At 43.7% G+C, this 25481-nt stretch overlaps 1 protein-coding gene across 1 annotated transcript; it reads left to right on the top strand.

Moving 5' to 3' along the window:
• Positions 1-1775: 1775 nt before the first annotated feature.
• LOC129341903 (uncharacterized) lies at positions 1776-24819 on the top strand. Its single transcript, XM_054997261.1, has 10 exons — positions 1776-1782; positions 3143-3238; positions 4582-5106; positions 7092-7271; positions 8593-9975; positions 15734-15820; positions 16872-17714; positions 19367-19924; positions 21466-22323; positions 24057-24819. The coding sequence occupies exons 1-10, from the start codon at positions 1776-1778 to the stop codon at positions 24680-24682; spliced, it is 5163 nt and encodes a 1720-aa protein (XP_054853236.1). The 3' UTR covers positions 24683-24819.
• Positions 24820-25481: the final 662 nt, after the last annotated feature.

Raw genomic sequence — 25481 nt, 5'->3', positions numbered from 1 at the left:
GGATGCTGATGCTCCTGGGAGTGGGAGAAGACCGCCACTACTTCATGAGACCTGCTTGTTCATGGTGTTACAAAACTGACCACAACTGCCTCCACTTGTTGGTTGCATTTATGTTCCACCTCCTATCGTGTTACTTAAGGTGGTGTATATACAGGTACTTTCCCATCTTAGACCACACTCATCCCTGCTTAGCTTCAGCAAAGATACTGTATCATGTCCTCTAATCCTATAATAACTGTGCTTATAAGCCACTCTTCTAGACCGATTAGTGCCTCACTCAGCAGTAAACAAAGTCAGTGCTATTATTATCCCCACATTACAGCTGGCTTACCCAAGACCACTTGCTGAGCTCATGGCAGTGGTGGGATTCAAACCAGCGGAGTGCTGATTTGGGGCCCAACCACTTAATCACTACGCTACAGTAGCTTGGGCTTGTGTGCACTGCATCCAGATCTAGCCTGCCTTCCTACTACCTTTGCTTTCTCTCCTTTCCCAGTAGAAGGCACTTGTCCAATCTTTGGCTGCTTTTTCTTTTGGTGATCTAATTCGGCCAACTCGAGTCCCTTCCAATGACAGAGAAGCAGGCGCATACCTGTGCCCTCCACCACATACCCACTGGGACCATGTGTATTCACATGACTTTCTCAGTTGAATGGGAGAAGCATTCAAACAGTCTTTGTGTCCTACCCCATGTTACAGGAGGTGTGTGGCAGAGAGGAGAAATGCCAGCCCACTGTACCACTAGAAGAGATTCAGTAACGTGAACTATTTCTATTTTCTTTTTAAAGTGTAACAACATAGGGTGGCTTTTGTTTGCGTGCAGTGTCTATTTGCTTTATAAAAATCTAAAGGGAAAATGGCAGCTAAGTATGAGGATCTATTAGGATCAGCAGTTTTTCATGCAGGGGTTAGATTTCTGCGGTTGCCAGAGACCACTTGGCCACACTGTCCTTAGGGTGTGGTCAGGAACTAATTTTCCTGAAGAGTACTTTGAGAGGGAGTTTGAGTGATGGTATGGGTTAATTTTCCCCTCTCCAAGTGAGAATGCAAATCTTGTTTTCTGTGCCCCCCTCCCTTTTCTGGATTGGGGATTGGGTCAAGGGAAGAGAGCTGGCAGTGTCCCTCTTCTTCCCAATTGCTGGTTCCTGTTCCATTTAGTTTTAGGTATTTATACCCTATTTTTCTCTGCAGTGAGGACCCGGTACAGTTTGTAATGACATTCTCTCCTCCGTTTATCCTCCCAATAGCATCCTGCGAGTTAGGTTAGACTGTATGTGGGTGATTGGCCTAAGGTCACTTAGCAAGCTTTGGTGGTAGAGTGGTGTTTAGATTTACATGAATTTCCACTCCTCTTTAATGCTAGTTTTGTTGATTTAAAATATCTCCTGGGGTGATTTACAGTCATGACAGCTAAACACAATATAACTGACACAGTCAGTCCACAGAGAATAGCAGGATGGGGTGGGCGAGATGGTCAGGAAACAAAGTTCTTTGTTTATACTGTGAAATGGGTAACGTATTTATTGCTAATGGGATCATTCCACGGTGATACTATGGAGATGATGCTACCAACCACACACGTGACTGCTTTGGAAGCCCACCTCGATGAAAACCCTCCTCAGGGAAACCTACATATAACAGGTTTCAACTTGTCTGTCTCTTGGAGTAACCCCTGCTTGCTTTAACACACGTTGTCTCGCTGGTGAAGCAGTGGGTCTGAAAGAAGCAGCTGTCGCCTCCTTTTTCTGTTGATGAAAAAGAAGAACTTGGCGAGCATGAAATGTAAGTGGTTTGATCTTACGCATGTTTAAGGAAGAATGAGAGCCTTCGTTCAGATAATCTACTGAAGTCAAACAAGGCATAAAGTATGTGGAGATGTTTAACTCCAAAGTGTTAAGTTTAGATTAAGGATGTGTGAAACTTGAGACATTTTGATAATCTTTTAGGGGCTTGAAGTTCTTCAGATGTTTCTTCTAGAAGGAGCATCCAATATTTCTATGAAGTAGGTGAAATTTCAACAGCATTTCTAGTCTAGTAAGGCTAGCCCAGCAATGAAACAGATTGGGGGCAGGGAGAGCTGGAGAGGAAATCTGCCTGGAATGCTATCACTATACTGTCCAGTGGTGGATGGTGTCTACTAGAGTGGACCACTGGCTATTGCTGCAAAGAAATTTCAGGGCCAGAGGAATTCCTGGGAATTGCAAGGAGGTTACAACTGGAGTGCGGGGTGCTCTGCCCACATCATGCAAGCAAGTGCTGTGCTCCCAGCAGAAGCTGTTTCCCACAAAAAGACACATTGAAGAATTGATCCTGGATCACCCAGTATCTTGGCTGGTTTGAAATCAGTGGTACACATACATTTAAGACAGTTACATCCACCATGAATAAGTGTTGCTGTTCTTTTAGAATGGCCAGAAATCAATTTGGTTAATAAGAAATGTATCTATTTGGTCTGAACACTTTCCAAAGAAATGAGTAAGACTGTAACTGTATCATTCACTCTAGGGATGCTGATACTAAACAAAGCAATAAGATTGTAACATAAACCCTGGGCTCAAACCATTTTCATATCTACATTTGATTCCAAACATTCTGAAAATGTCACAAATTTACACCTTTCTTCCCCAGTTGGTCATTGGTAAAGAAAACAAGTTTCAAAAAATTGGTTTATTTATTGAATAAATAATAGTGAATCACTAGTGAATCACTAGTGAATAATAGTGAATCACTAGTGAATAGATGCCAGAGAGCGTTGCTCATGTTAACCTCCGCTTGGGTCTTAACAAAATCCCATGCTTCCTTTGCCCAGTCTTATGTTGTGAGCCTTAACTTTAATTAAGGGTAGTTTACTCTGTGCATTGTAAATAGTAAGGTTTGGGTTGCATCTTTGGCTTGGATCCTACAACTCCCTACAACTTTGGGTTGGACCCTACAGTTCCCTTCCTCTGGGATGAGTCTTATCTTCAGGTGGAAAACTCCTCTCCTAGCCAAAAGGAATTGTAGGCTCCAACACTCTAATTTTATAAGGTATGGGAGAGTGGCCAATAGTAAGTACAGAAATAGAAACGACTTGGCATGGGTGTATGATTCATTATTTGCTGTGTCTGCTAACTGAAGTAACAGTCTTTCCTTAATGTTGTAGTGATCGTTGGACTCACCCTGGTTTGGACTGCAGTGAGGCTTTCCAGAGGCCAGTGTGTCCTTGAAAAGGAGTACTTCTGCTCTTCCATTCCAAACGGTGAGGATGGTTTTCTCCCCCTATCCCTGGCTTATTTGTGTTGGGAGTACTGAGGAGGTCGTGGCTCAGGGGTAGAGAATCAACTTGCCATGCCAAAGGTCCCAGGTTCAGTCTCTGACATTTGAAGTTGAAGCGATCAAGTAGTAGGTGACACGAAAGACCTCTGCCTGAGACCCTGGAGAGTCACTGCTAATCAAGGTGGGCAATATTGACCTTGATAGACCAATATTCTCACTCAATATAAGACAGTTTTTTGTTTTCTGGAGGAAAAGCTTGCCCTTGCCACAGCTTATGCTCTGGTTTCAAAAGTTCCCATGCTGACACTCATCAATGTGTCTATGATGTTTGTGGTTTTCATATTTATTAAGTGTTTATTTTAATGTTTATTTGCTGGAGGCAAGGTACTTCTGAATACAACTTGGTACGTGTGGAGGTGGAGGCAACAGCAAAGGAAGGCAATTGCCTTCATATCTTTGTGTCCTTTCTACATCTCTTTGGCCCTTGTTTCTCCACTTAATGGGTAGATCCCGCCAACTTTTTCCCCTCAGAGCAGGACCACAAGTGACGCCTGACACAGGTTGGACACTAGTCAGCTTCCCTCAAGTTTTGATGGGAAATGTAGGCATCCTGGTCTTGCAGCTTGGCTCTCCGACTGCTGTCCAACGGACTTTTCAACTGTCACTTGTCCAACATTCCGCCAAGCTGCCTACATTTCCCATCAAAACTTGAGGGAAGCTGGCAAGTGTCCAACCTGTGTCAGGCGTCACTTGTGGTCCCACTCTCAGTCTCACCTAATTCTCCTTCTTTCTTCAGCCTCATTAGTGCATAGCTTGGGTCCTGCGATTCTCAGCATACTTTCCTTGTTTATGGGGTGGGGCTCTCCTCCTTTTTACCACCAATCACTAGTACAAGTATAATTCATACACAGAGAACAGTGAGGTTATGGGATTGTTTTTACCCTTTGTTGGCTGCTTTGGGAAAGCCAGTGAGTATCTAAAACTCTGTGCAGGGAATATCTTTACTTGGCTTTAACGTGATGCAATGCAGTGTGTTTTTTGTGGATCTAAGAATAAATATAGGGGCAGGCCTTTGGCTTAAGAAGTAACTTGACCTTGAATGTGAAACTTGACCTTGGAAGTACAGTACAGTATTAACAGATCTAGCAGGACCTCTTTCAGTACTGGTATTTCTTTTGGCTGTCAGGCTTGAGCCCCCAAGTAGATAAACATGATGAGTACTGGCACCTCTTTTTTAAAAAAAAAAATCACTAAATATACATATAAATATGAACCCAAGCTAAAATTCGAACACTAACAGCCTTGTGATAATTTTGCCTTTGTTAGGTTTTCCGGAAGGGCTGAGTTCCATACTCTTTGTCGTAACCCAGCTTGGGGTTATCAACTCAACGGTCTTCAACAGCCCCAACTTGGAATCGGTCACCAGTCTTGCACTAGCCAACAGCGGCATCACAAAAATTGAAGCCGGTGCTTTTCATGCTTTTCGACGTCTCATCAAACTCGGTTTATATCAGAACAGCTTGACTAATGTGATGGCCTCTTGGCTTTTCGATCCAGGGCATTTAGAAAACCTTACAGTCGCTCACAACCTCATCTCTGAAATAGGACCAAACACGCTTTCCAGCTTCACCAATCTGACAACGCTTAATTTAGCAAACAATCAAATCCGTGGGATTGCCAGTGGGAGTTTTAGGGGGTTGTCCAAACTAACATCAATTGACCTATCGGGCAATAATTTGACATCTTTAACAAGAAGTGTATTCCATGGACTGATGAGCCCAGTGATGAAACTTGGTTCCAACCCATGGAACTGTTCCTGTGAACTTCAGGATTTTGGATTATTTCTTCAAGGTACCTACACCAGTTAAATTTAGTTTTAATTCCCAGGTTTAAAAGGGTTAAGAGACAGCCTGTTTTTCTTTTGTGGTGTTGGTGGCAGTTCACGTTTTACAACTGATTAATTACATTCTGTCTTCCAAAATAGCATTCATGGCTTATTGTTGGAGGCCATTGCTACTGACTGATCTAGTTGAGATGTAAAAGGCTGAATTTTTGAGCTTGACTATCAGTTTGCAGTCTCATCCAATAATGTGGCAGGGCATTCTAGTTTGCTACAACAACGACAACAATAGCACTTATATACTGCTCTTCTAGACAGATTAGTGCCCCACCCAGAGCAGTGAACAAAGTATTATTATTATCCCCACAATATAGCTGGAGAGAGGAGTGGCTTACCCAAGACCACCTACTGAGCTCATGGCAGCCGAACCATTTAACCACCGTGCTACAGCAGTGCGAGAGAACTAGAAGTATGTCACAATTGATTAATACATGGATTAGATTTTCCCATGGACTCAAAGTACTTCTCCACTGAGGAGGCTGCCCAGTGCATCTCTCCATGATTTACTGCTCTGGCCTTGTCTCCTTCCAACCAGCTTTTACTTGATGTGGATGCTTCTGCCCTATGGGGGTTATGTTGGGATTGCAGAATGAATCCTGATGCAACAGAATTCCACCCTGCCTGTGGAAATTCTTGTAGCCTCTCTCTGAGACACTGTTTTGAATATGGCGCCTCCTAGCCATAGTTTTCTCTTGAAGATCTCCTGAATGTATACTCTCTGAGGTGAGGCATAACAGCAAACCAGGGCTTGCTACTACATGAATGAACTGTAAAAGAGCTTCAGGCTCACTTGTTTCATTCCCCAGCTTGGTGAGCAAATTAGTGACTTCCATTTTTTTCTCCCTGAACAAATTATTGTTTGCACTTTTCTTTTAAATCAGGAGTACAAACAGCAGTTTGATCCTGAAGTGCAAGGAAAGCACATGCTGTAGTTTGTGTAGGCTTGGACATAATGGTAAACTACGGGCTGGATCCCACAGCTCTGTTTCAGTAGCAGCTGCACTTTCTTCTGGTGCAAGGATCCTCTGTCGGATGTAAAAGGCTGTTTGCTTCTTGAGCTAGGAGAAAGGGCTGCTGTCCAAGGAACTGATCTGTGAAAGTAAGTAATTAGCATGTGCACAAAGAGGAAAGGGAGGAAGGAGGATCTGGGGTTGTGGGAGCAACAGTGAAGCTCTTTCAGGGGTCAGTAGCAGGCCACTATTTGCCATTATATCTGAACCATGCCACTGTTACATATATTCATAGTATACTTTTAAAGACCCTTAGAATGAAGTGTGCTTCTAACAACTCAGAAAATAAAGTGGAAATCACCTATCACAAATGTGGGGAGCACCAGTGGTCTCATTTGTAGATCGATCAATTGATTGATCTTCTCTCTTCTTCCTTCTTCTTTCTACCCATCTTCTATCTTCCTTCCATATATCTTCTATTTATCTATCTGGACCTTTAATGACATAATCATTCTTATAATATCTTCAGCTGAAACATCTGTTCACCAAGCTGATCAGGTCCAAGGATTTGCTTCGGCCCCTAACTCCTTTTGAGGAAATGATTTGGAGTGGGAAAGATGGTAAACAGGGTAGGATTTCAACCCTTTACAAATTATTGTTAAGGGTGATACATAAAGACCCTCTGCCATGCCAAAAAAAATGGTCTGATTCTTTAAAACGGGTTATCTTGGAATCTGATTGGATACGTATATGGAATTCCCCTTCCAACAAATCTAGTTGTTGGAATATTAAACTCGGTTTTATCATTTCTTGTATTAAATTTGGATTTAATTTTTTTTTAAAAAAATTGTTATAAAAAGTAACTTTCCAATAAAAAAAGATACTACATGCAGAATATACACGTTGAACCCATCAACTTTTGAATGAATAATGCGCCCGTCTAACCTTTCTGTTTCTTGTTTCCTTTATGCTGCATGCACTTACAGAGCTGGTAAATGCATCTCTGCTGGAAGATGCTGCTTCTGTTGTGTGTCGAAGCCCACGGAGCCTTCAAGGAATTCAAGTTTGGAACATCTCTGGCTTGAACTGCTCTGCAGACATTGAGTCCTCACTTTTTGAGACTGGCTTCCATAAAGTTGGATTGCCAGCTTTGCTGACATGCTTAGGTATGTATCAAGACATCACGTTCGTTCTTCGTATATGTTTCTTCTTTAATGCTCAGGTGGACTTATCTTAAATCTCTCCATTATCCTCTTTTTAAAATAGTCTCTGGCTGTATTGTGATTCAGTTGTTTATATGATATCTGGTTTGACAAGACATTTTCTGTTGTCTATTTTTCTTTTTATGTATGGGATAGGATTAAGCAGAATCAGTGGGAGGGCTTCTAGTTCAGTGGGAGGGCTTCTAGTGTCCCTTCCCCACTGGCAGACCTCCTGAGGACACCTGGTTTTTGGCCACTGTGTGGCACAGATCCAGAGGACACAGAGCGACACACACACAGTGTTGGACTGGATGGGCCATTGGCCTGATCCAACATGGCTTCTCTTATGTTCTTATGTTCTTAATGCCTCTACCCTGAACACATTGCCAGTTAGATGGACCGTATACATTGCTGAATAAGCAAAGACAATTTGAATGTGAAATTTGTCCTGCTGGATCTATCTAGTTCGCCTTCCTGTTTCACTCAGTGCCCAACCACTTGCCCTGCAGGCATAGCAACCAAGACCTTCCCCAAATTTACCTCCTAGCACTAGTATCCAGAGGTTTCCTGCCTTGGATATTAAAGTTTCCTTTAACTAGTAGTTACTGGGGCAAAAAAATTGAATGTATGGTATTTAACTTTTTATAATAGTCATTCGGTCTTTTAAAATTGTGCTTTTATCTCTTTTGAGCTTTGAAAGATGTCACCAGAGATTTCATCATGTCCAGTGAAGTAATTCTGCTGTTACACTGCATTTCTAATCAGTTACACCTTTCTAAGCCCATTAATTTCAGTGGACTAAGATGGGGGTAACTCTGTTTAGGATCACACTATTAGTTAATTTATATCCCATCTTATATCTTATTCTCAATCCAGTTTCTGACATTTAAAAAGGATATTGAGAGCCAGTTTGGTGTAGTGGTTAAGAGCACGGGACTCTAATCTGGAGAGCCGGGTTTGATTCCCAACTCCTCCACGAAGCCAGCTGGGTGACCTTGGGCGAGTCACAGTTCTCTGGAGCTCTCTCAGCCCCACCCACCTCACAGGGTGATTGTTGTGGGGTAATAATAACACTTTGTAAACCGCTCTGAGTGGGCATTAAGTTGTCCTGAAGGGCGGTATATAAATCGCATGTTATTATTATTATATATTCATTTCAAAACTAAAAAATTAACTACATTATTCCATGACCCCACCTCCCATTTGAACATTTCTATTATCCACCAGTTTCTTAAGGATGAACAGGGTTTTTAAACTAACTTCCTTGGCTTTTTTTTTTTGGCAGTGTTAATTTCCTTCATTTTGTTGCTGATTTTGATCTGGATGGTGAAACAAGATAAGCAAGTTCAGCCAAGAAAAGAAGCTGCTGATCCATCTGCCAGCATGAAACCAAGCAGCCAAATTGATTCCTCCATAACAGAGTGCAGGCTGTCTGACGAAAAGGGCAGATCAGCAAATTTGGGCAAAGATTCGCAAACCAGATTGCTGAGAGTTCGTGCCAAATCTGCCTCGGCTATTTTGTTGCAAGGGGAGTTCCGCCAGGGAGAAAGACAGGTCACCAGTTCAGTTGGTACAAGCCAAGAGCATCCCAAAGCCCCCCACACGGTGCTGGTGAATCAACTTTGTGTAGGAAGTGAAGGCTTGCCTAACTTTATGGAATCATTGTATTATAAATTGCAAGGATGCAGCAAGAAGGACTCACAAAACCACAATGCGAACTCTTTTTTGGCTGAAGTACATATCGAAACACCAGCACTGAAAGTTTCTTCTTCAGCAGCAAATCCAATACTGCAGGATGATCGGACTTCAGAAGTACCTGATGATGACAAAGGCCATGGTAGTGTTGAGAATTCGGAACCGTTCTTGTATTTAAGTGTCTCTACATCAACTGAAGAGCCAACTGTTGCTCAATGCAAAAAGGAGGCAATTACCAATGCAAAAGGAAGCCACTTGGACTCTTTAAGGAGAGCTTTGACATGGCCACATGAAAGGAATGCCATTGGACAGGGGTCAAATCCATTAAGTATTAGGGACTCTTTCATTGCACAGTTCTTCCTGCCTGTTATTAACTTTGGTGAGCCCCTGGATGTTGGTAAATGGGAACTGGGTGAAGACCTGCAGCGTATCAGAAAGGAGTATCAGAGGCATTATGGAAGTTCTGAGTTAAACAAAGAAGAAAAGTTGGCCAAAGAGATGGAGCCTCCAAACATGAGAGAAGTGATGGTAGTGGCTGCTGTCGAACCAGTAGACACTGGGAAATCAGAACTGGATGAAGAACTGCAAAGGCGATGTGATCTGTGTGTATGTGCCAGAAATGATTATCAGGTACATGAAGGCAAAAATGAATTAAACACACAGGCAAAACCAACAAACCAAGCAGAACATCAGAAACAATCCAAAGTCACAGTGGCTGCGAGAGATATCAGTGACTTGCAGCCCGCCATGAAGGTAAGCAAATGCCCTCCCAGTGAGAAAAATATACAGTTGTCCAAACCAGAATCTTCTCAGTCCAGGATCCGTCATGAAATCTATCCAGCTCCACAGTTGTTAGATGATACCAGCCCAATAAGTTCTCCATGTGATGATGTCTGTCTTGAAAATAACAAGTATAACTACATTAATCTGCTTCATGAAGTCGTGGAGAATCGTGGAAGGTGGACCAGAGAACGTTGGAAGCAAACGCACCAAATGCGTGCCATTCACCCAACAAAATCCCAGTAGATTACACTGGGCTCCAGTTGAGGATTCTGTATATTGTTCATGATTTTTGTAGCCCAGAATACATTAGTGCTTTGTTAAAAGTGGGACCAATGAAAGATCCTGAATTAACACCAATGGAAGGTGGCTTATGTATTTACAGGAAAGGTTCTTCAGAAGCAATATATCCTCACAATGCTGTTCTAGAATATCTCTAACATTCTGAAGCTGCCTTCTGAAGGTGAGAAATCCTGTGCCAAATGCCCCTAATGATGCATTCATGATTTTTTTGTGACGTGGTCTTCTGCAAGACTCAAAATTTCATCCAAATTACTTTCAGAATGGATACTGTGGGTTGATCAGCCTTGAGATCTAGAGCAGTGTTGGTCAATGGACATGAATCACTCCAGCCTGACCCTTGATTGGGTGTTTGAAGGGCATCTGTCCAACCTTCTTGTTGATTTGCAATGCTTGCCATCACCATAATTTGGGTGAGCGAGGTGGGAATGGGGAAACCCCAGACTTCTTACCCACATGGGTCGTGCAAACCAAGGGAACATTCCCAACTCCCGTTACCTCATAAAACAAGCCAGGTCACATCCCAAATGAAATACTGTCCTGCAGCTCTGTACGGACATGGATAATCTGTTGCTTTAGTGTAACATGTAAACTTCTCCAGTCTTGAAAGAGAAAGTAACCACCACAAATTAGAGCTTGACATTGGATGACTTTCGGAAGTGCTTTTCCCTGCAGTTCTGAACTTGCTTATGATTTGCTAGTCTTTGCCACCACATCTCCAACCAGCCCTGTATCTGTAGAGGCTGCTGCAGCTGCAGGCAGGAAGAAAGTAAAGACTCTTCTCTATCCCTCGTTTGACTCTTTCCTGCTGCTTTGAAGGCTGGTTTGGTACCATTCAGGATCTTAGGAAACCTGGAAACATCTCATATCCTAATTAGAAAGTAGAGGGAGGAGACTGGGGTTAAGAGAACCCACCTGATGCCATGGGTAGATAAGGAAAGGGCAGGGTGAAGGACTTCTCTGGCTTAGTTTGCAGTCTGAGCAAAGGAAGAATAAAAGGCTGTAATGCTTGCCTTTTGTCTTGAGAGCAAGCATTTATAAGCCACCCAGGTTCCTATTCTGAGCCTAGGGAATACGGTCTTGGATGCATCTCAGCTAAGGGCTATAGCAAACCAGAGCAAAGGCCATGTGAAGTCCAGTTTCACTAGACATCCTCATTGGGCCCCTGTTGACCTCAGTGTCCTCATATCTTGCCTCCCTCCTACCATCCTCTGGAGCTGGCTATGGCCTGTGTTCAGTGCTGGTTGGTACCATCCGTGCTTTCTGATAACACTTTTTATAGAATTGGGGGGAGGGCATCCTTACTGGTAGCGGAGAACGGTGCAAGAACAACGTTAGGACAAAGGGCAGGCACTTAAAAGGCTATTCACAGAGGCCTTGTCAAGAAGCAAGGATTTGAATCCCACCATTCCTCTGTCTGTAAATCACTGAAATCCCCACACATACCAATACAATTCTTGATATATCCATTCATAATCGTGGGCTATGGAGTTTTTTGTCATGGGTTCCTGATTTGTAGCCCTCTTCCAAAAGCAGCTACTGTCCAGAAAGATGATACAGGTGTGTCCAAATTTATTGCATGGAACCAGCAAAGCAGCAAATTAAAGTCTGTGCTTTAGAACCTTCTTTCCTCCCTCTGGACCTTCAAAAGCAGTTTGGTTTTTATACTGAGCGGCTGCTATTCAAGAAACACAAATCCAGAACCCCCTGTGTATTCCAAAATGGTATGCAGGTCTCAGTTTAGCTTAATTTTACTGTCACAGAAGAGTACCAAGTGCTTTGAATCATCATATAAATGTTGCTGTTACTTATGTAGACCGTGTCTTTACCAGTTTTTTAGAGTTGGAACTAGGTGTGGGGGAGATACAGCACACGCACTCCGGTTGAGATATCATGTAGTGAAGCTTATCCCTGCTGAGACCTTCTGATACATATTTTCCTGCTTCCTTCACATCAACTGGTTATTAGTAGAAGGACAGGGTGAGACAGTGCTTAGGATTTAAGGAACGCTGAACTGCACGTTGTAGAAGGGGGCAGCTTGGCACGGGGATGCTGTTCTCACTGGCAGCTCTGTGCCTCCTGTAAAATCTAGTTTTGCTCAAAGATAACTTAATTTAATTTATTAGATTTATATTCCACCCTCCCCACACCAGCAGGCTCAGGGTGGATTACAATTCACATACATTTAAAATCTAACAATTTACAGTTTAAAATTATAAATATATAAACATCCTAACATTTAAAATACACATATATGTTGTATATGTGTACACAGATACGTTGTGAAGGAAATTATGTTGGAGTTCTATGACTGGAGCACCCAACATTTTTGGCGCTCAAGAAAAAAACGGGGAGGGGCAATATGGATCAGAGCAGTGGCGCTAGGAAGAGGAAGTAACTTGTTACCCCTGGGTTGTCTCCCCAATTGGAAATGACCCTCTTACCCAGCTCCATGATCCCGATCCACACACACACACCCAAACACACACACTGCTGCTTTTTAGGGTAAAAAAAAATCAGGAGTTCTAGTTATGGGATGACACCATCACATGCGGAAAACAGCAAGAGTTCAGTAGCACCTATAAGATTAATAACATTTGTGAGTAGGATATAAGCGTTCATGAGTCACAGCTCACTTCGTCAGATATGTGAGCTTTTGTGAGCTGTGACTCATGAAAGCACATACCTTACTGCAAATTTTGTTAGTCTTATAGGTGTTACTGGACTCTTCTTGCTCTTTCCTACTGCTACAGACAGACTAACATGGCTACCCATCTTGAGCATCGCATGTGGTTTAACTCTAAGGGGCGGTGCTGTATTGCTTTGCTTTTAAAACAAAGGTGGATTATAAACAAGACAGAGTAAAAATACCATCCGCAACACATATAGTACTATGCGTTTTGCTTGCACAATGCAATTGTTTGTATGTTGACTCCACGTGATAATTTTTGCATGCTTTATTATTGGCAGTCACTGAATTATTGACATGTTGTATGGTTGATTAACCATCTAACTAGAAATCTTGGGCTCACAGCGAGTCTCTTTGTAAAAACTGTTTCGAAACAGTGGCTGTTGTTCCCCATTCAATGTGCAGTCCCACTGGACAGCTGATCCATTTTATGTTTTCATGCCCTCTGAAAGTGGTTCAGTTTATCAGATAGACATTTTCTAATGTCTCTTATTTAAAAAGAATTGAAACAGCATAACTTTGATTCCAACTATATTTTAGATTTCTTATGCATTCATAATAAAGAAATGTCTGCTCAAGTGTTCTTGTATTTTTATAATCTCTTAGAAAATACAATTCTTGCATTTAATAAAAAGGCAGAAATCTATAGTACCCACCTGCTTTCCAGTGAATAGTTTCAAACTTTTAAAGATTGATGGTTGTTGTGGATTTTCCAGGCTGTATGGCCGTGGTCTTGGCATTGTAGTTCCTGATGTTTCACCAGCAACTGTGACTGGCATCTTCAGAGGTGTAGCACCGAAAGACAGAGATCTCTCAGTGTCAAACCTGGTGAAACGTCAGGAACTACAATGCCAAGACCACGGCGATACAGCCCAGAAAATCCACAACAACCATCGTTCTCTGGCCGTGAAAGCCTTCGACGATTTTAAAGATTGGATTGCAGATCTGCTTCCTGGCATCTTATTTGTCCTTAACAGTGTTTAAAGTTGTGGCGCTCACTCTTTGGCTCATGAAGAGCTGCGTTCACTGTTACCATCAACCCGAAGAGCCGCATTTAGTTCATTCCCTGGCATGAGGCCTGCACCTCAAGGAGGATTGCAGCATACCCATTCTTCCAACGGTGGCGCTTTCAGTGTGGGAATCACTTGCCAACCACAAGCCCCTCTAGGCAATGGTTTTGGCCCACTTTCCTGGAACATATGGCAGGCGCCGCATCGGAGGACAGTGCTCAGAAAAGCCACAGGTAGCTCCGAGCCACTGACTGTGCATCACTGCTTTAAAGGAATCAACATTAAAGTGTGACACAATTCAGATGTAATAGCAATGACTGAGCGCGGATGACCCTGTGTCCTCCTCTTGTCCACTGAGACCGAATGAAAGACTTCCTGATTCATAGTAAACTCTAGGCAGTTATTATTTTAAAGCCATGCAGTGTGTTTATTCCACAAAGGGATCTACCATAAGCTATCTGAAGTGGGACAGTCCTTTCTATGCCCTTATTCTTAGACCAGGCCCCTTCTAAGGACCTATTCAGAAATATAATTATTCTCTCTTTGTACTGATGTCCCCTTTTTCATTAAAAGCCCCCCTGGGCTTACCATGTATTGTTGGTTTGGGGGTATTTTTTAATGTTCTTTAATAATGTATCATTTCTCCTGTATCTAATGTTAGTGTTTTAGCTCTCTGGTTTATTCAGGGTGTGGCCCCTTTCATTGTTCATGAATCTGGAGAGTGGATCAGCAGTTTGTTTGCTGCCCTATGTCCTCAGTGAGGCACGAATATTCGGGGAATCGACAGGCGTCTTCCGTCGTGGACAGCTAGAATTCCTCATGGCCAAGCCCAGGATGCTTTGGAGACACAATTGTAAGGTCTTTCAGGATTATCATCTTTCTCTCCTTTTTTGGAAACATTGTTTTTATTGAAACAGATGTTGTCCTTAATGGTAGATAGACTAGGATTGCTGCGTCCATGTTGGAACATTCCTGGAGATTTTGTGGGTGGAGCCTGGAAAAGGCGGAGTTTGGGGAAAGGAGGGGCCTCTGTGGGGGTATAATGCCATAGAGTTCACCCTTCAGAGCAGCCATTTTCTCCAGGGGTACTTGTATCTGTTGCCTGGAGATCAGTTGTAATTCCAGGAGATCTCCAGCTACCACCTGGAAGCAACCCTAAGATAGATGTAGGGGAAAGGCCGAGGTGGGGAGGATTTGTGACCTAAATAGATTGCAGGCCAATGAATGGTAATTGTAACATGACTTCAAATTTGATTGTACAGAATACATTCCTGATACGTGGAAAATTTACATATTATGAAAGAAAATAAAATATTCATTTAACAGATTTTCTCCCCACCTTTTCATCATACTTAATCATTCATCTTACAAAATCCACCAATAAAATACGACAGTGGCACACAACCAAATACACAATGCTCCTGTCTGTAGAGCTTGGAGTTAGTAACATTAGTCATTTGTGGCTCTGATTCAATGGCAGATTATACACTTTGCCTGCAGAAGGCGCTAGGCTCACTCCTGGGCATTTTGAATTGGCAGATTTTGTGTAGCAGGTGAAAGATCTCTCTCTGCCCGTCATAGTGGACATACCGGGTCTCGCTAGTGTGGTGGACTAGGATCTGGAAGACCCAGATTCAAAATTCCACTCTACCATGGAAGCTTGCTAGGTGACCTTGGAGCAGCCTAATCAATCTCACAGGGTTATTCTGGGAGCAAAATGGAGAAGAGCACAATATAAGCTGCTTTGGTGGTAAAGGCAACCACAGAGTGAGCTAGACGTACCAACAGTCTGACTTGGTCTAAGGCAGCTTTGCATGTTCTAGACTGTAGTCACTTAGAGGAGTAAGGAGCTGGAACAACACTCAGAAAGAGTCCAGAGGGGTGTGTGTTCTCATCTCTGTTTTTGCATTCAACAGGGATATCCGCCTTTGCTTGCTTGTTTCTGCTTTTAGGGGGTGCAGCCCAGCCTTGTCCCCCGATGTGTCAGTTCTGTTCTGCCGACAGAACTGAATGTGAGCAAGTTTCATCACTCCAAGCAGGTGAGCTTATCTTTGTCCTTTCATTCCCCTTCTCCTTCTTTCACTTCCTGCAGTCTTTTCTTGGTCGATCAGCTTTCTGCAGATGTACACCTAGGCTTCTGAAAGTCTCCTTGGCTTATTTAAAGAAACATTTTATGAAAATGAATAGACGTGCAGGTCTTTGATCAAGACTTACACTAAAATCTAGAGGTTTTAACCCACACAGGTTGGTGGGGGACAAGGGTGATCTGTCAAAAACGTGAGGGTTTGAACACAGAATTATACAGAAAAGTAAAGATAAATGTAGAAATGTAAATGACTGCATTAAAATGAGTGTGGTGTTGTTAAATGTAGGATGGTTGCAGAAAAACTCTTCCTTTTAGTCAAGAGAGCAAGTTTCTAGCTCTTAGAAACACCCTACAGAAGTTGGTCTTGTCTGAAGAAGGGAGCTCTGACTCTCAAAAGTTTACACTCTGAAAATCTTGTTGATCTCTAAGGTGCCACTGGACTCAAATCCTACTGTTCTACTGGAAAAATTGGTAGCAATTCCTGGTAAAATCTCAGGAATCAGAGAAGCTTCTAACTGGGGAGGCCTGGGTTCAAATACTCCCTCTGTCATGAAGGTCATCAGGTGACTCTGGGCCTATCACTTGCTCTCAGCCTAACCTATCTTATGGGGCTGTTGCAAGGGTAAAATGGGCAGGGGGGAGCCTGGTATTGCCACCCTGAGTTCCTTGAAGGAAGGGTGGAATAACAGTATCACAGAGAAGGTATCATGGAGTCACAGGATGGAACTTCAGTGCCCCGCGTAGCTTTTTGCACCTCACCTCAATGGATGAAAGCAAAATAACATACGGGAAATGCAAAATAATTTATGCAAAGTAAAGAATTTGAAATATGTTGAGCCACAGGGAGGTTGCAGAAGTTAGCCTTCCTTCTTTCACAGTTTGGCTTTCCTCAGTGCTGCATTGTAATTCTTTTCCTTTTAGTGAATAGTAATTGTTCAGATTCTAAATACTGCAGTTTTTAGTACATTAATTTCCAAATCTCTACCCCTCTTCTCTGGCATTAGTTTTAATAGGTCTGCCAAACTTCACAGAGAACATCGTTCTACGGCATGGGAACCTCAGTGAGATCCCCCCGCAGTCCTTCCAAAACTTTCCCAACCTTCATTTCTTGACGATCACTGGGTTCCCGGTCTCTTCCCTGACTGACCTCACCTTTTCCACAATACCTGTCAACAGCCTGAGGAGTCTGGATCTCAGCAATAACCAACTTCTCAGTTGCCACATTGAGCCAACAACTTTCTCCAGCCTTGGGGCCCTAGAAGAGCTGACGCTAAACAACAATTCTTTGGATATCTTGCAAAGCCCTTGGTTCTTGGGGCTGTCTGCACTCAGTAAACTCTCTCTCGCCCTTAACAGAATCTCATACCTTCCTCCAAGGATGTTTGAAAACTTAGCAAGACTGGAAGAACTGGTGATTTCTTCTAATCAGATCCAGTATCTCTCCATGGATACTTTTTATGGGTTGGCCTCGCTGGCTCGACTGGACTTATCGAACAACAAGATCTTGTTTATCAACAACGAGGTCTTCCAGCCTTTGCAAGCACTCAGGCACCTCCTGTTGTCTGATAACAAGCTGACAGCACTGCCCGTCCTTCCGAATTCAATCGCCACCTTGTTTCTTCATGCAAACCCATGGGATTGCAGTTGCCAGCTGGTGAACTCTGTGGTGCCATGGGCGGATCGAATTCAGGAATCTGCTCTGGTGCTCTGCAGCACACCAGCCAGCCTCTCAGGATTCCAAGTGACGAGTGCCAAGCTGGAAGGTTGCTCCTCTCCATCCTCAGCTTCAGAGTCAAACTTTTTACCACAAACAGTTTTCAATCTCATCTTCCTTTGTGTCTTCCTGGGTAAATATTAAAATGCACAGGTCTAGCCCGTGAGGCAGCCTGCCCCATTTTCTTAGATTTGGATTGTATTTTTTTTTTTAAAGTAGAGGCTTGCTGCTGAAGTCGTAATTCAGTTCTCCCTGGATTACGACTGCTCTCCAGGCCACAGAGATCAGTTCACCGAGGGGAGAAATGGCACCTTCTGAGAGCAGACTCTACGGCATCACATGCCCACTAAGCTCTCACCACTTCCCAAACTCTACCCTTCCCAGGCACTGCCCCCAAATCTCCAGGAATTTCCCGAACTGGAATTGGCAACCCTAGACACCCGTAGTCCACATACCCCCACCCCCAATAATCCAAAATTTGGCAGGGTTAGAATCACTTCCCATGTTTGCAAATTGGGGTGTTTCCTATCTAGTTACATGGGAGGGTAAAAGCAAGCCTCAACTCTTACGTAAAAATATTAGATCCAGAGGAGTTAGCTGTGTTAGTCTGTAGTTGCAAAACAGTAAAGAGTCCAGTAGCACCTTTAAGACTAACCAACTTTATTGAGGCATAAGCTTTTAAGAACCACAGCTCTCCATCAGCATGCATCTGACAAAGAGAGCTGTGGTTCTCAAAAGCTTATGCGTCAATAAAGTTGGTTAGTCTTAAAGGTGCTACTGGACTTTTTACTATTTTACAAAAATGCTAGGTTCCCCTCTACTACTTCCCTTCCCACAGCCCCATGTGAAGGCTGATCATGCACTCTTGCCTCATGTCACTAGGGAATATTGCTGGCAACTGGCAATGCACAAGTCCCATGGAAAGCTAGGGCCAGTGTTGGCTGAGCCTTTGGCAGATATTGATGTGTTGCAGAATAAAAGGTAGGGTTGTATACATGTAAAGGAACAAAAAAATGTCCTTTCTCTTCCCTTCTGCCCCACTCCAATTCCTTGCAGTTCCTACTTAAGTAACTTTATTTGCACTTCCCAACTTTTGGGAAGGATTTCTATGGAGTAGAAACATCCCAGCATCTAGAGATGGATCTAGGGCTGCCAAGCAGCACATGAAGCTGTCTTCCATTGAGTCATTGTTCTCCCTAGGTTTGTATTGTTTTGTCTGACTGCCAGCAGTTCTCCAGAGTCTCAGGCAGAGAAAAGTCTTTCCCAGGGGTCCTTACATAGAAAAAGAGCAGGAGGAACTCATTAGCACAACTCATTAGCATATGCGACGCCCCTTGCCATCGCCAGAAGTGTGTCATTAGCATAACTGATTTGCATATGCCACACCCCCTGGCATCACCCATCCTGGCTGTTTTGGACCCAGTCCTGGCCATTCAGGACCGAAATTGGGCCCAAAATGACAAAAAGGGGCTGAAAATGGCTGAAAAGGGGCCCAAAATGGTCAGGATCGGGGTGCTGCTGAGCAGGAGAGTGATCCACCACCCGTCAGAGGCCCAATCTGGGACGTTTTGGCCCCAATCCAGGCCGAAATGGGCCCCAAATGGCTGAGAGTCAGGTGGGCGGGGCCACCTGTCCTGTGACCTCTTTGGAGAACTGCCGGAACTGCGTTCCTACGTGTTCCCCCTCGAAATGAGCCCTGGTCTTTCCCAATACCGTTACTAGGTTTTTAAAACTGTAAAGGCAAAGAATAATTCTTCTGTCCTCTATTTTTGTCCATGTGTGCAGGAGGAATCTTCATAGGTACAATGGTGTGCACGGCCCTCTGCTGCTTTTTAAAACACTGCAAATGCCCATTAACGAACAAGGCAGAAAACAAGAGAAGTTTTCTGAACAAGTTCACCAGTGTCTCCTTGGAGAAAGCAACGGCCACACAAGCAGATCTACAAATCCTGGGCAGCTTTCCAGTAATCTCGAATACAGTGATCGGTTTTGAAGTGAACAACTTGGCAAAAGGGTCATGCGATCAGTTGTATGACACCTGCAGAACTTACAACATGGAACAAACAAGATCCACAGTGGAGAGACCATTGGTAGCGCTGTTATTGGTGGACAAGGTAACGAATAAAGCAGTTGTGACTCTCCGTGAGAAAGGAAGCGAAACCGGAGTTGCAAACCTTAATCAGTCCCTGTGGCAGACGAGGGAGGAACAAATCCACAGCACAAACCAGGCACCCAGGTTTCCTGATGACCCTGGACAGCAGTGTTTTGCACATGGCAAACACAAATTTTCTGGCTCACCTTTTCAACATAGAACTCCAGATCAGATGGAAAGGACAGAATATGGTGAGTGCAGAACAGAACAAATAACCGAAACAATACGGGCTATCAGCTGAAATATTTGGTAGCGGATGGTCCCATTTCAGATTGCGAGCAGGATGCATGATCTGTTGTTTTAGAGCTTAAAGTGGTAACTTAGAGAATGAGGTGAGGCAGATTGCACAGTATAAGTCAATATGATAAACTGCTGGAATATTCAATAAACAATATAATAGGGTATGGATTGCAGACGTTTGAAAAAAGAAGCAGAAATCCAATACGAAGCTGAAACAATGTTGAAGCAAAATAATCAATTTAACAACATATTAAATGATGTGGAAACTACCCAGTAGGAGCATACTTAAAGCAACAGACAGTACACAATAGTATAGACTACAGTCCCTATCCCTTTACCAAAGCAATTTTCCCAACCATTTTCTTACAGTGCAGCCCTCCTACCGGTTTAATAAAACCCTCTTGAATAATTCAGTTTTGCACAGTTTGCAGAAAGCCAGGAGAGAGGGACTTTCCTGACCTCTTCAGGTAGGCCATTCTCTAAAGAGGAGGCCACCACAAACAAAATGCACAGTTATTGATTTTGCCCATTTGCAGAGTGACACCTGCAGAAGGCCCTGCTCAATTGAGCGAAGCTGCTGTGGCAGAATATGGAGAGAGAGGCAGTCTTGTAGATGATGGACTTGGTATGTGATAGCCAAAACCTTGAATTGAACCTAGTAACTAATGGGTAGCCCGTGGAGTGACTGCAATACGGGAGTAGTTATAATAACCCTATCAAGTAAAGAAAGCTAGCTGCCTAATGCTCACTCTCTCCATCCTGATGGGAAAGCACAAGAAAATAGAGCTGGAAGTATCCTCAGAGGTCATCTAGTCAACCCCGCTGCACAATGTAGAAAGTTCACAGCTACCTCTTCCCTCCCCCACCTCTCCTGCCCTATGCCAAGAGGAAGGAAAAAAACTTGGAATCCCTGGCCAATCTAGCCTGGAGGAAAATTCCTTCCTGATCCCAAAGGGGCAACAGACATTACCCTGGGCATATAAGAAAGGGCCATGGGTGCCTAGCATTGACTCATCCCTTTCTGTCCTCCCTCTCACTATCTGCCTAAATTCATTCTGAGTCATAGAATGAGCATTGCTGTCAGATGGCCATCTAGCCTCTGCTTAAAAGCCTCCAAAGAAGGAGAGTCAACTACAGTCTTCTGACTGCCACCATCTAGTTGTTGCCCCTCTTCAAGTGACATCTACTTCAGCCTGTTCTTTTTCTGTAGTGGCTCTCGCTTTGTGCAACAGGTTCCATGAGCAGGCAAGGGGTATATGTGTGGAAGCTCTTTTGGAGGTGCTGTAAGGCTGTTTTATTTGTGAGGGCTTTAAATGGGGTTTGAGCTGCATTTTCTTGGGGAAGAGGGTAAATGAGGGTTTTACCATGTTTAATTTTGGAATTGAGCCACAAGGGACAGGCAGTTGATTAGTATTTTAGTAAATAAATAAACAACCCGTGGTTTAGAATGTCTGTCTGAAATAGATGAAGTGTATGTTTCCCGTTTTTCCAGATGTGGGATGGCGTGCTGACACGCAGTTGGATGGACGGACTTCCAGATCTGATGCTGCTCAGCCACCCCAAGCTTCAATCCACATAGACTTTCCCGCTGGAAGTGCCATGAAGATACAGAGGGATGGCGATGTGGGCTGTGCAACCGCATCCCAGAGAAATGAGTCTTTGGGGACAGGCTTCAATGCTTCCCAGGGCCAGTCAGAGATGGCGGGAGAGACACCCACTCCTACTCATCGCTATCCACCCAGCTTTGTATCTCCTAGTCGGGCTGAAGCCTCTGAAATGAGAGGATGGCAAGACGGTTTCGTGGAAAGGAGAGGGCAAGATGGTTTTATGGAGAGGAGGCGGAAAGACGGTTTCGTGGAGAGGAGACCTCTTAAAGGCAGAGCCAGAAGTAAAGCATCATCTCAGAAAGCGGATGAGGATCCTAAAGACTATCACTGGCGGTTGAGCAAAAGTAACAGAAAACGACTCCGTAACCTCAGCCGCGTTCCGAGCTATGAAATATCCCCAGCCTCTTCCCTTTCCAGCAGCTCAAGCTCCTGTTCTGTTGGCTCACAGCCTAGGAAACACATAAGTTTCCCCCCACGCTTAAGTGCTACCTCTCAAACCAGAAAAAGGAGTCTTGTATATAAGAAACCTGGCAGGCAACAAGCAGGTCCCAACGATGCTATGGTGAGGGATGCATCCACCCTAGAGAAACTCTGGGAATGTCAAATATGTCACTGCAAAGAGTCCTACCCATCTTCAGTTACTCAGAGAGGGCTTCTTCAACTGGCAGATGCCCCTGTGCCTTCAAAAGGACTGTTAGATGTAGCCAGCCAAGCACTCTTCTCCAGTACAGCTCCACTTAAAGGTACTATTTTATTTACAAAATTGGTTATGGTATAATAATGATGACCCTTTGAATCTTTGGCCCTTCTAACTCAGTGCTGCCCTGAACTGGGTAGCCCAGGTGAGCCTGATCTTGTTCTCTTACCCTGAAAACCCCTCCGGGGTCGCCATGAGTCAGCTATGACTTGAGGGCACCACACACACAAACACGCACACACAACTCAGTACTATCTATGATGTCTGGCACTGGTTGTCCAGAGTCTTAGATGAAAAAAATGCTTTTCTCAACACCTTGTGCCTGAGATTCTTGAAACTGAAACAAAATGGGACTTAAACCTGGGGCTTTCTGCATGGAAAGCAGGTAGTCTACCAATGAGCCACAGTTGTCCTAGTAGACCAGTCTGGGGTGCCTTCAGTGATCCATCATTCCTGTTCATTACTTTAATTGTTTTTATGTTTTACAGTGTAGTTTAGCTTTGACTTTAATGGTGCATTTATTATTGATATTAATAGTTTTCAGATGTGCCTTTGTTACGTATGCTTTAATTTGTTAGCCACCTTGGTGGCCTTTATCAGGTCAGAAAGGCAGGGTATAATTTTTTTTATTATTTAAGCAAAAAAAAGGGGTACAGAAAAGGGAGAAAAGGGGGACAAGCAGATGTGAAACTGTGTGCTAGAAAGATTATTAAATGCAAAATACCAGCGTTATGACCTTTATGGATATTAAAATAACTATTGAACATTTTTCCAAAATAAGCAACACATGCAAAGTTCAAACCTATTTCTACTTGTTATTCTAATAATAATAATGAGAGAGAAAAAACAATTGTTAACACTAACACTGCTTATTACTTAATGGCAGGGTATAAATTTTGTAAAATTGCCTATTCTGACATGTAGCATATCTACAACAGAGGTCTTTCCAAGCTCCTGGAACCTTCTGCATGCAAATGGATGCTCTACAACAAAGCTTCCTTGTTAACCATAATGGTTCATCCATTTAACATGTTAAAATTGGTGTAGTATAGAGGATTAGGGCCCACCTAATATGGAGAACAAGTGGCCACTGCAGAAAAACAGCATCCCCTTACCTCTTCTTCCCTTCCACGATTCCCTGGTAAAACAAAACGTAATGCAATGACATCTTGCAGTTTGCTTGCTAGAGGAGAAAAAGATGCAAGGCCTCTGTTTTCAGCGGAAGCCATGTCTTCTCCGTGTGTTTCACCCTTAGAGTTGGGCTATGTCTTAAAACTGAGTTGGCTCTTGGAGATCGATTTTGCAAATGGCAATGCTTTCACCCAGTGCAAGCAGCCTTCCCTGAAACAGATGACTTTGCAATGGAGGAAAACACTTCCAGTAGCCAAATAGATTTGTGGGACCCAATCCACTGATTGCATAGGAAATAACTTGGTAGGGTGAATGCCTTCCCAGTAGTTAAGAGAATCCACACAGACCATGCTCTGTGAAGGGCAAGCCATCTTAGGCCTGAAACAGGGCCTTTTCAGTTGTAGCACCTTTGGAAGTAACTCTCCACAGCCAATCACTTGGCACTGACAGTTACAGATAATGTCACTTTTTGTTCCCCTCTTCCTTATTGCTTCTCCTGACCTGGGTTTTAATGCCCTGATGGACACTGTCTCAAGAAGTTGCCTCGGTAACCATCTTTGTTCAGAATGAATCATATAAATAAATTTAAACCAAACTGTGTGCAGGATTGCAACCGTATCTTTCTGGTTTTATGTCGATTCCTTGCAGATCATGACACAGACCAGACTTTGCTCATCTCGCATCAAACTGCAGAGACTTTGCTAGTTGAAGACCTGTTGGGGTCTAGCCCCTTGCCAGAACCTCAACTTCCCTTTGGGATCTCTCAGGGTGGACCAAATGAAGGCGAAGAGGAATCCATTTATGACTATCCTCCACTGCTGTGTGCAAATTCTGCTCCCGGAACAGTGCTGTCCCATCAAGCACCTGACAGGGACATCCCAGCGGCAGAGAAGACAGTAACACAATTGATTCTAAAGGATGAAGGCGGCACGGGGATGGTACACACCCTGACTGAGATGGGCTCATTGAAAGTGCATTCCATAAAGAATGCAAAAGTCAGATCTTTGGGGGAAGAAATGTACAATGCACAGGCACAGATGGAGGCTCTTGTCCGCACTTTTGAAGAGTCTTCAGTGGACAAAGAAAAGGCTTGGGTTGACACATCCTCTGATATGATGGAGCTGAGTTCTTGCCAGGCCGACAGCAGCAGTAGTGAAACAAATGATTCAGAGGCTGGGGACTCTCAACTGCAGGAGGCCAAGAACATCACTTCGAGCGGCCTTTTGGTTCAGAGAATGTTCCAGATTGACTTCCCTCTTCCAGATGAAGAGTAAAAAGCTGTGAGTGACAGGGAGTCTCATGCAGCTGTCACGGGTTGTCCAAGAGAGGAGTGGAGGGTGGACGCCCAGAAGCCAGGCGTGAAGATGCAACGACTCCCGGGTGACTTCTGGCTGAAATTGCAGAACGACAAACAAACTTGGGCAGATCATTCCACTGCTTGCTTTTTCCTAATTAAAAGCGTTGTCAGAGATGAAAAAAATTTATGCTCTCCTTTCAAAGCCAGTCAGTTATGTTATATTGCCCTCTTTGGGCACTGCATTTCCTGGGACTCAAAATAACACAGCCATAATTCCCATGCTTGTAGGAGGCTGTGACACTTCTGAACTCATCAGCATTATCTGGGCTTTCTCAAGGCATCTTAGTGGTTTGCGGGTGATTTTGATGTGTTAAGTGGCCAGTGCTAACTTCTGCAATGCCACCCAGGGGCATGATGCTTTATAGAGTAAAGGATGACAGGTCCCTGCCCCAAGGCACTTGCAATCTAAAATTTACCCTAACAAATTCAAGTATTAACAGGGTACAATTATATCTGCTTACGTTTACGGTATGGTTCATGGAAAAGGTGGTGGGATTTGAAGGAATTGCGAGGCATGGTGTCACGCAAGTGTCATGGGAGGCAGTTCTAGGCCTAAGGGTCACCTAAGGAGAAAGGAAAGTAACTTTTATATAAAGCACCTCCACCTAAGCACCACTACAGACCAGACTAAGCTCAGGTCTGATACATTTGAATCAAGGTCTCTGTGCCTCCAAGCCTGCTGGGTTGCCAGCCTCCAGGTGGTAGCTGGAGATCTC

The sequence above is a fragment of the Eublepharis macularius genome, chromosome 14 (genome assembly GCF_028583425.1).
Source record: "Eublepharis macularius isolate TG4126 chromosome 14, MPM_Emac_v1.0, whole genome shotgun sequence".
NCBI classification, from domain to species: domain Eukaryota; kingdom Metazoa; phylum Chordata; class Lepidosauria; order Squamata; family Eublepharidae; genus Eublepharis; species Eublepharis macularius.
Note: the sequence above shows the minus strand (reverse complement) of the source record. Positions and strands in the feature narration are given on the sequence as shown.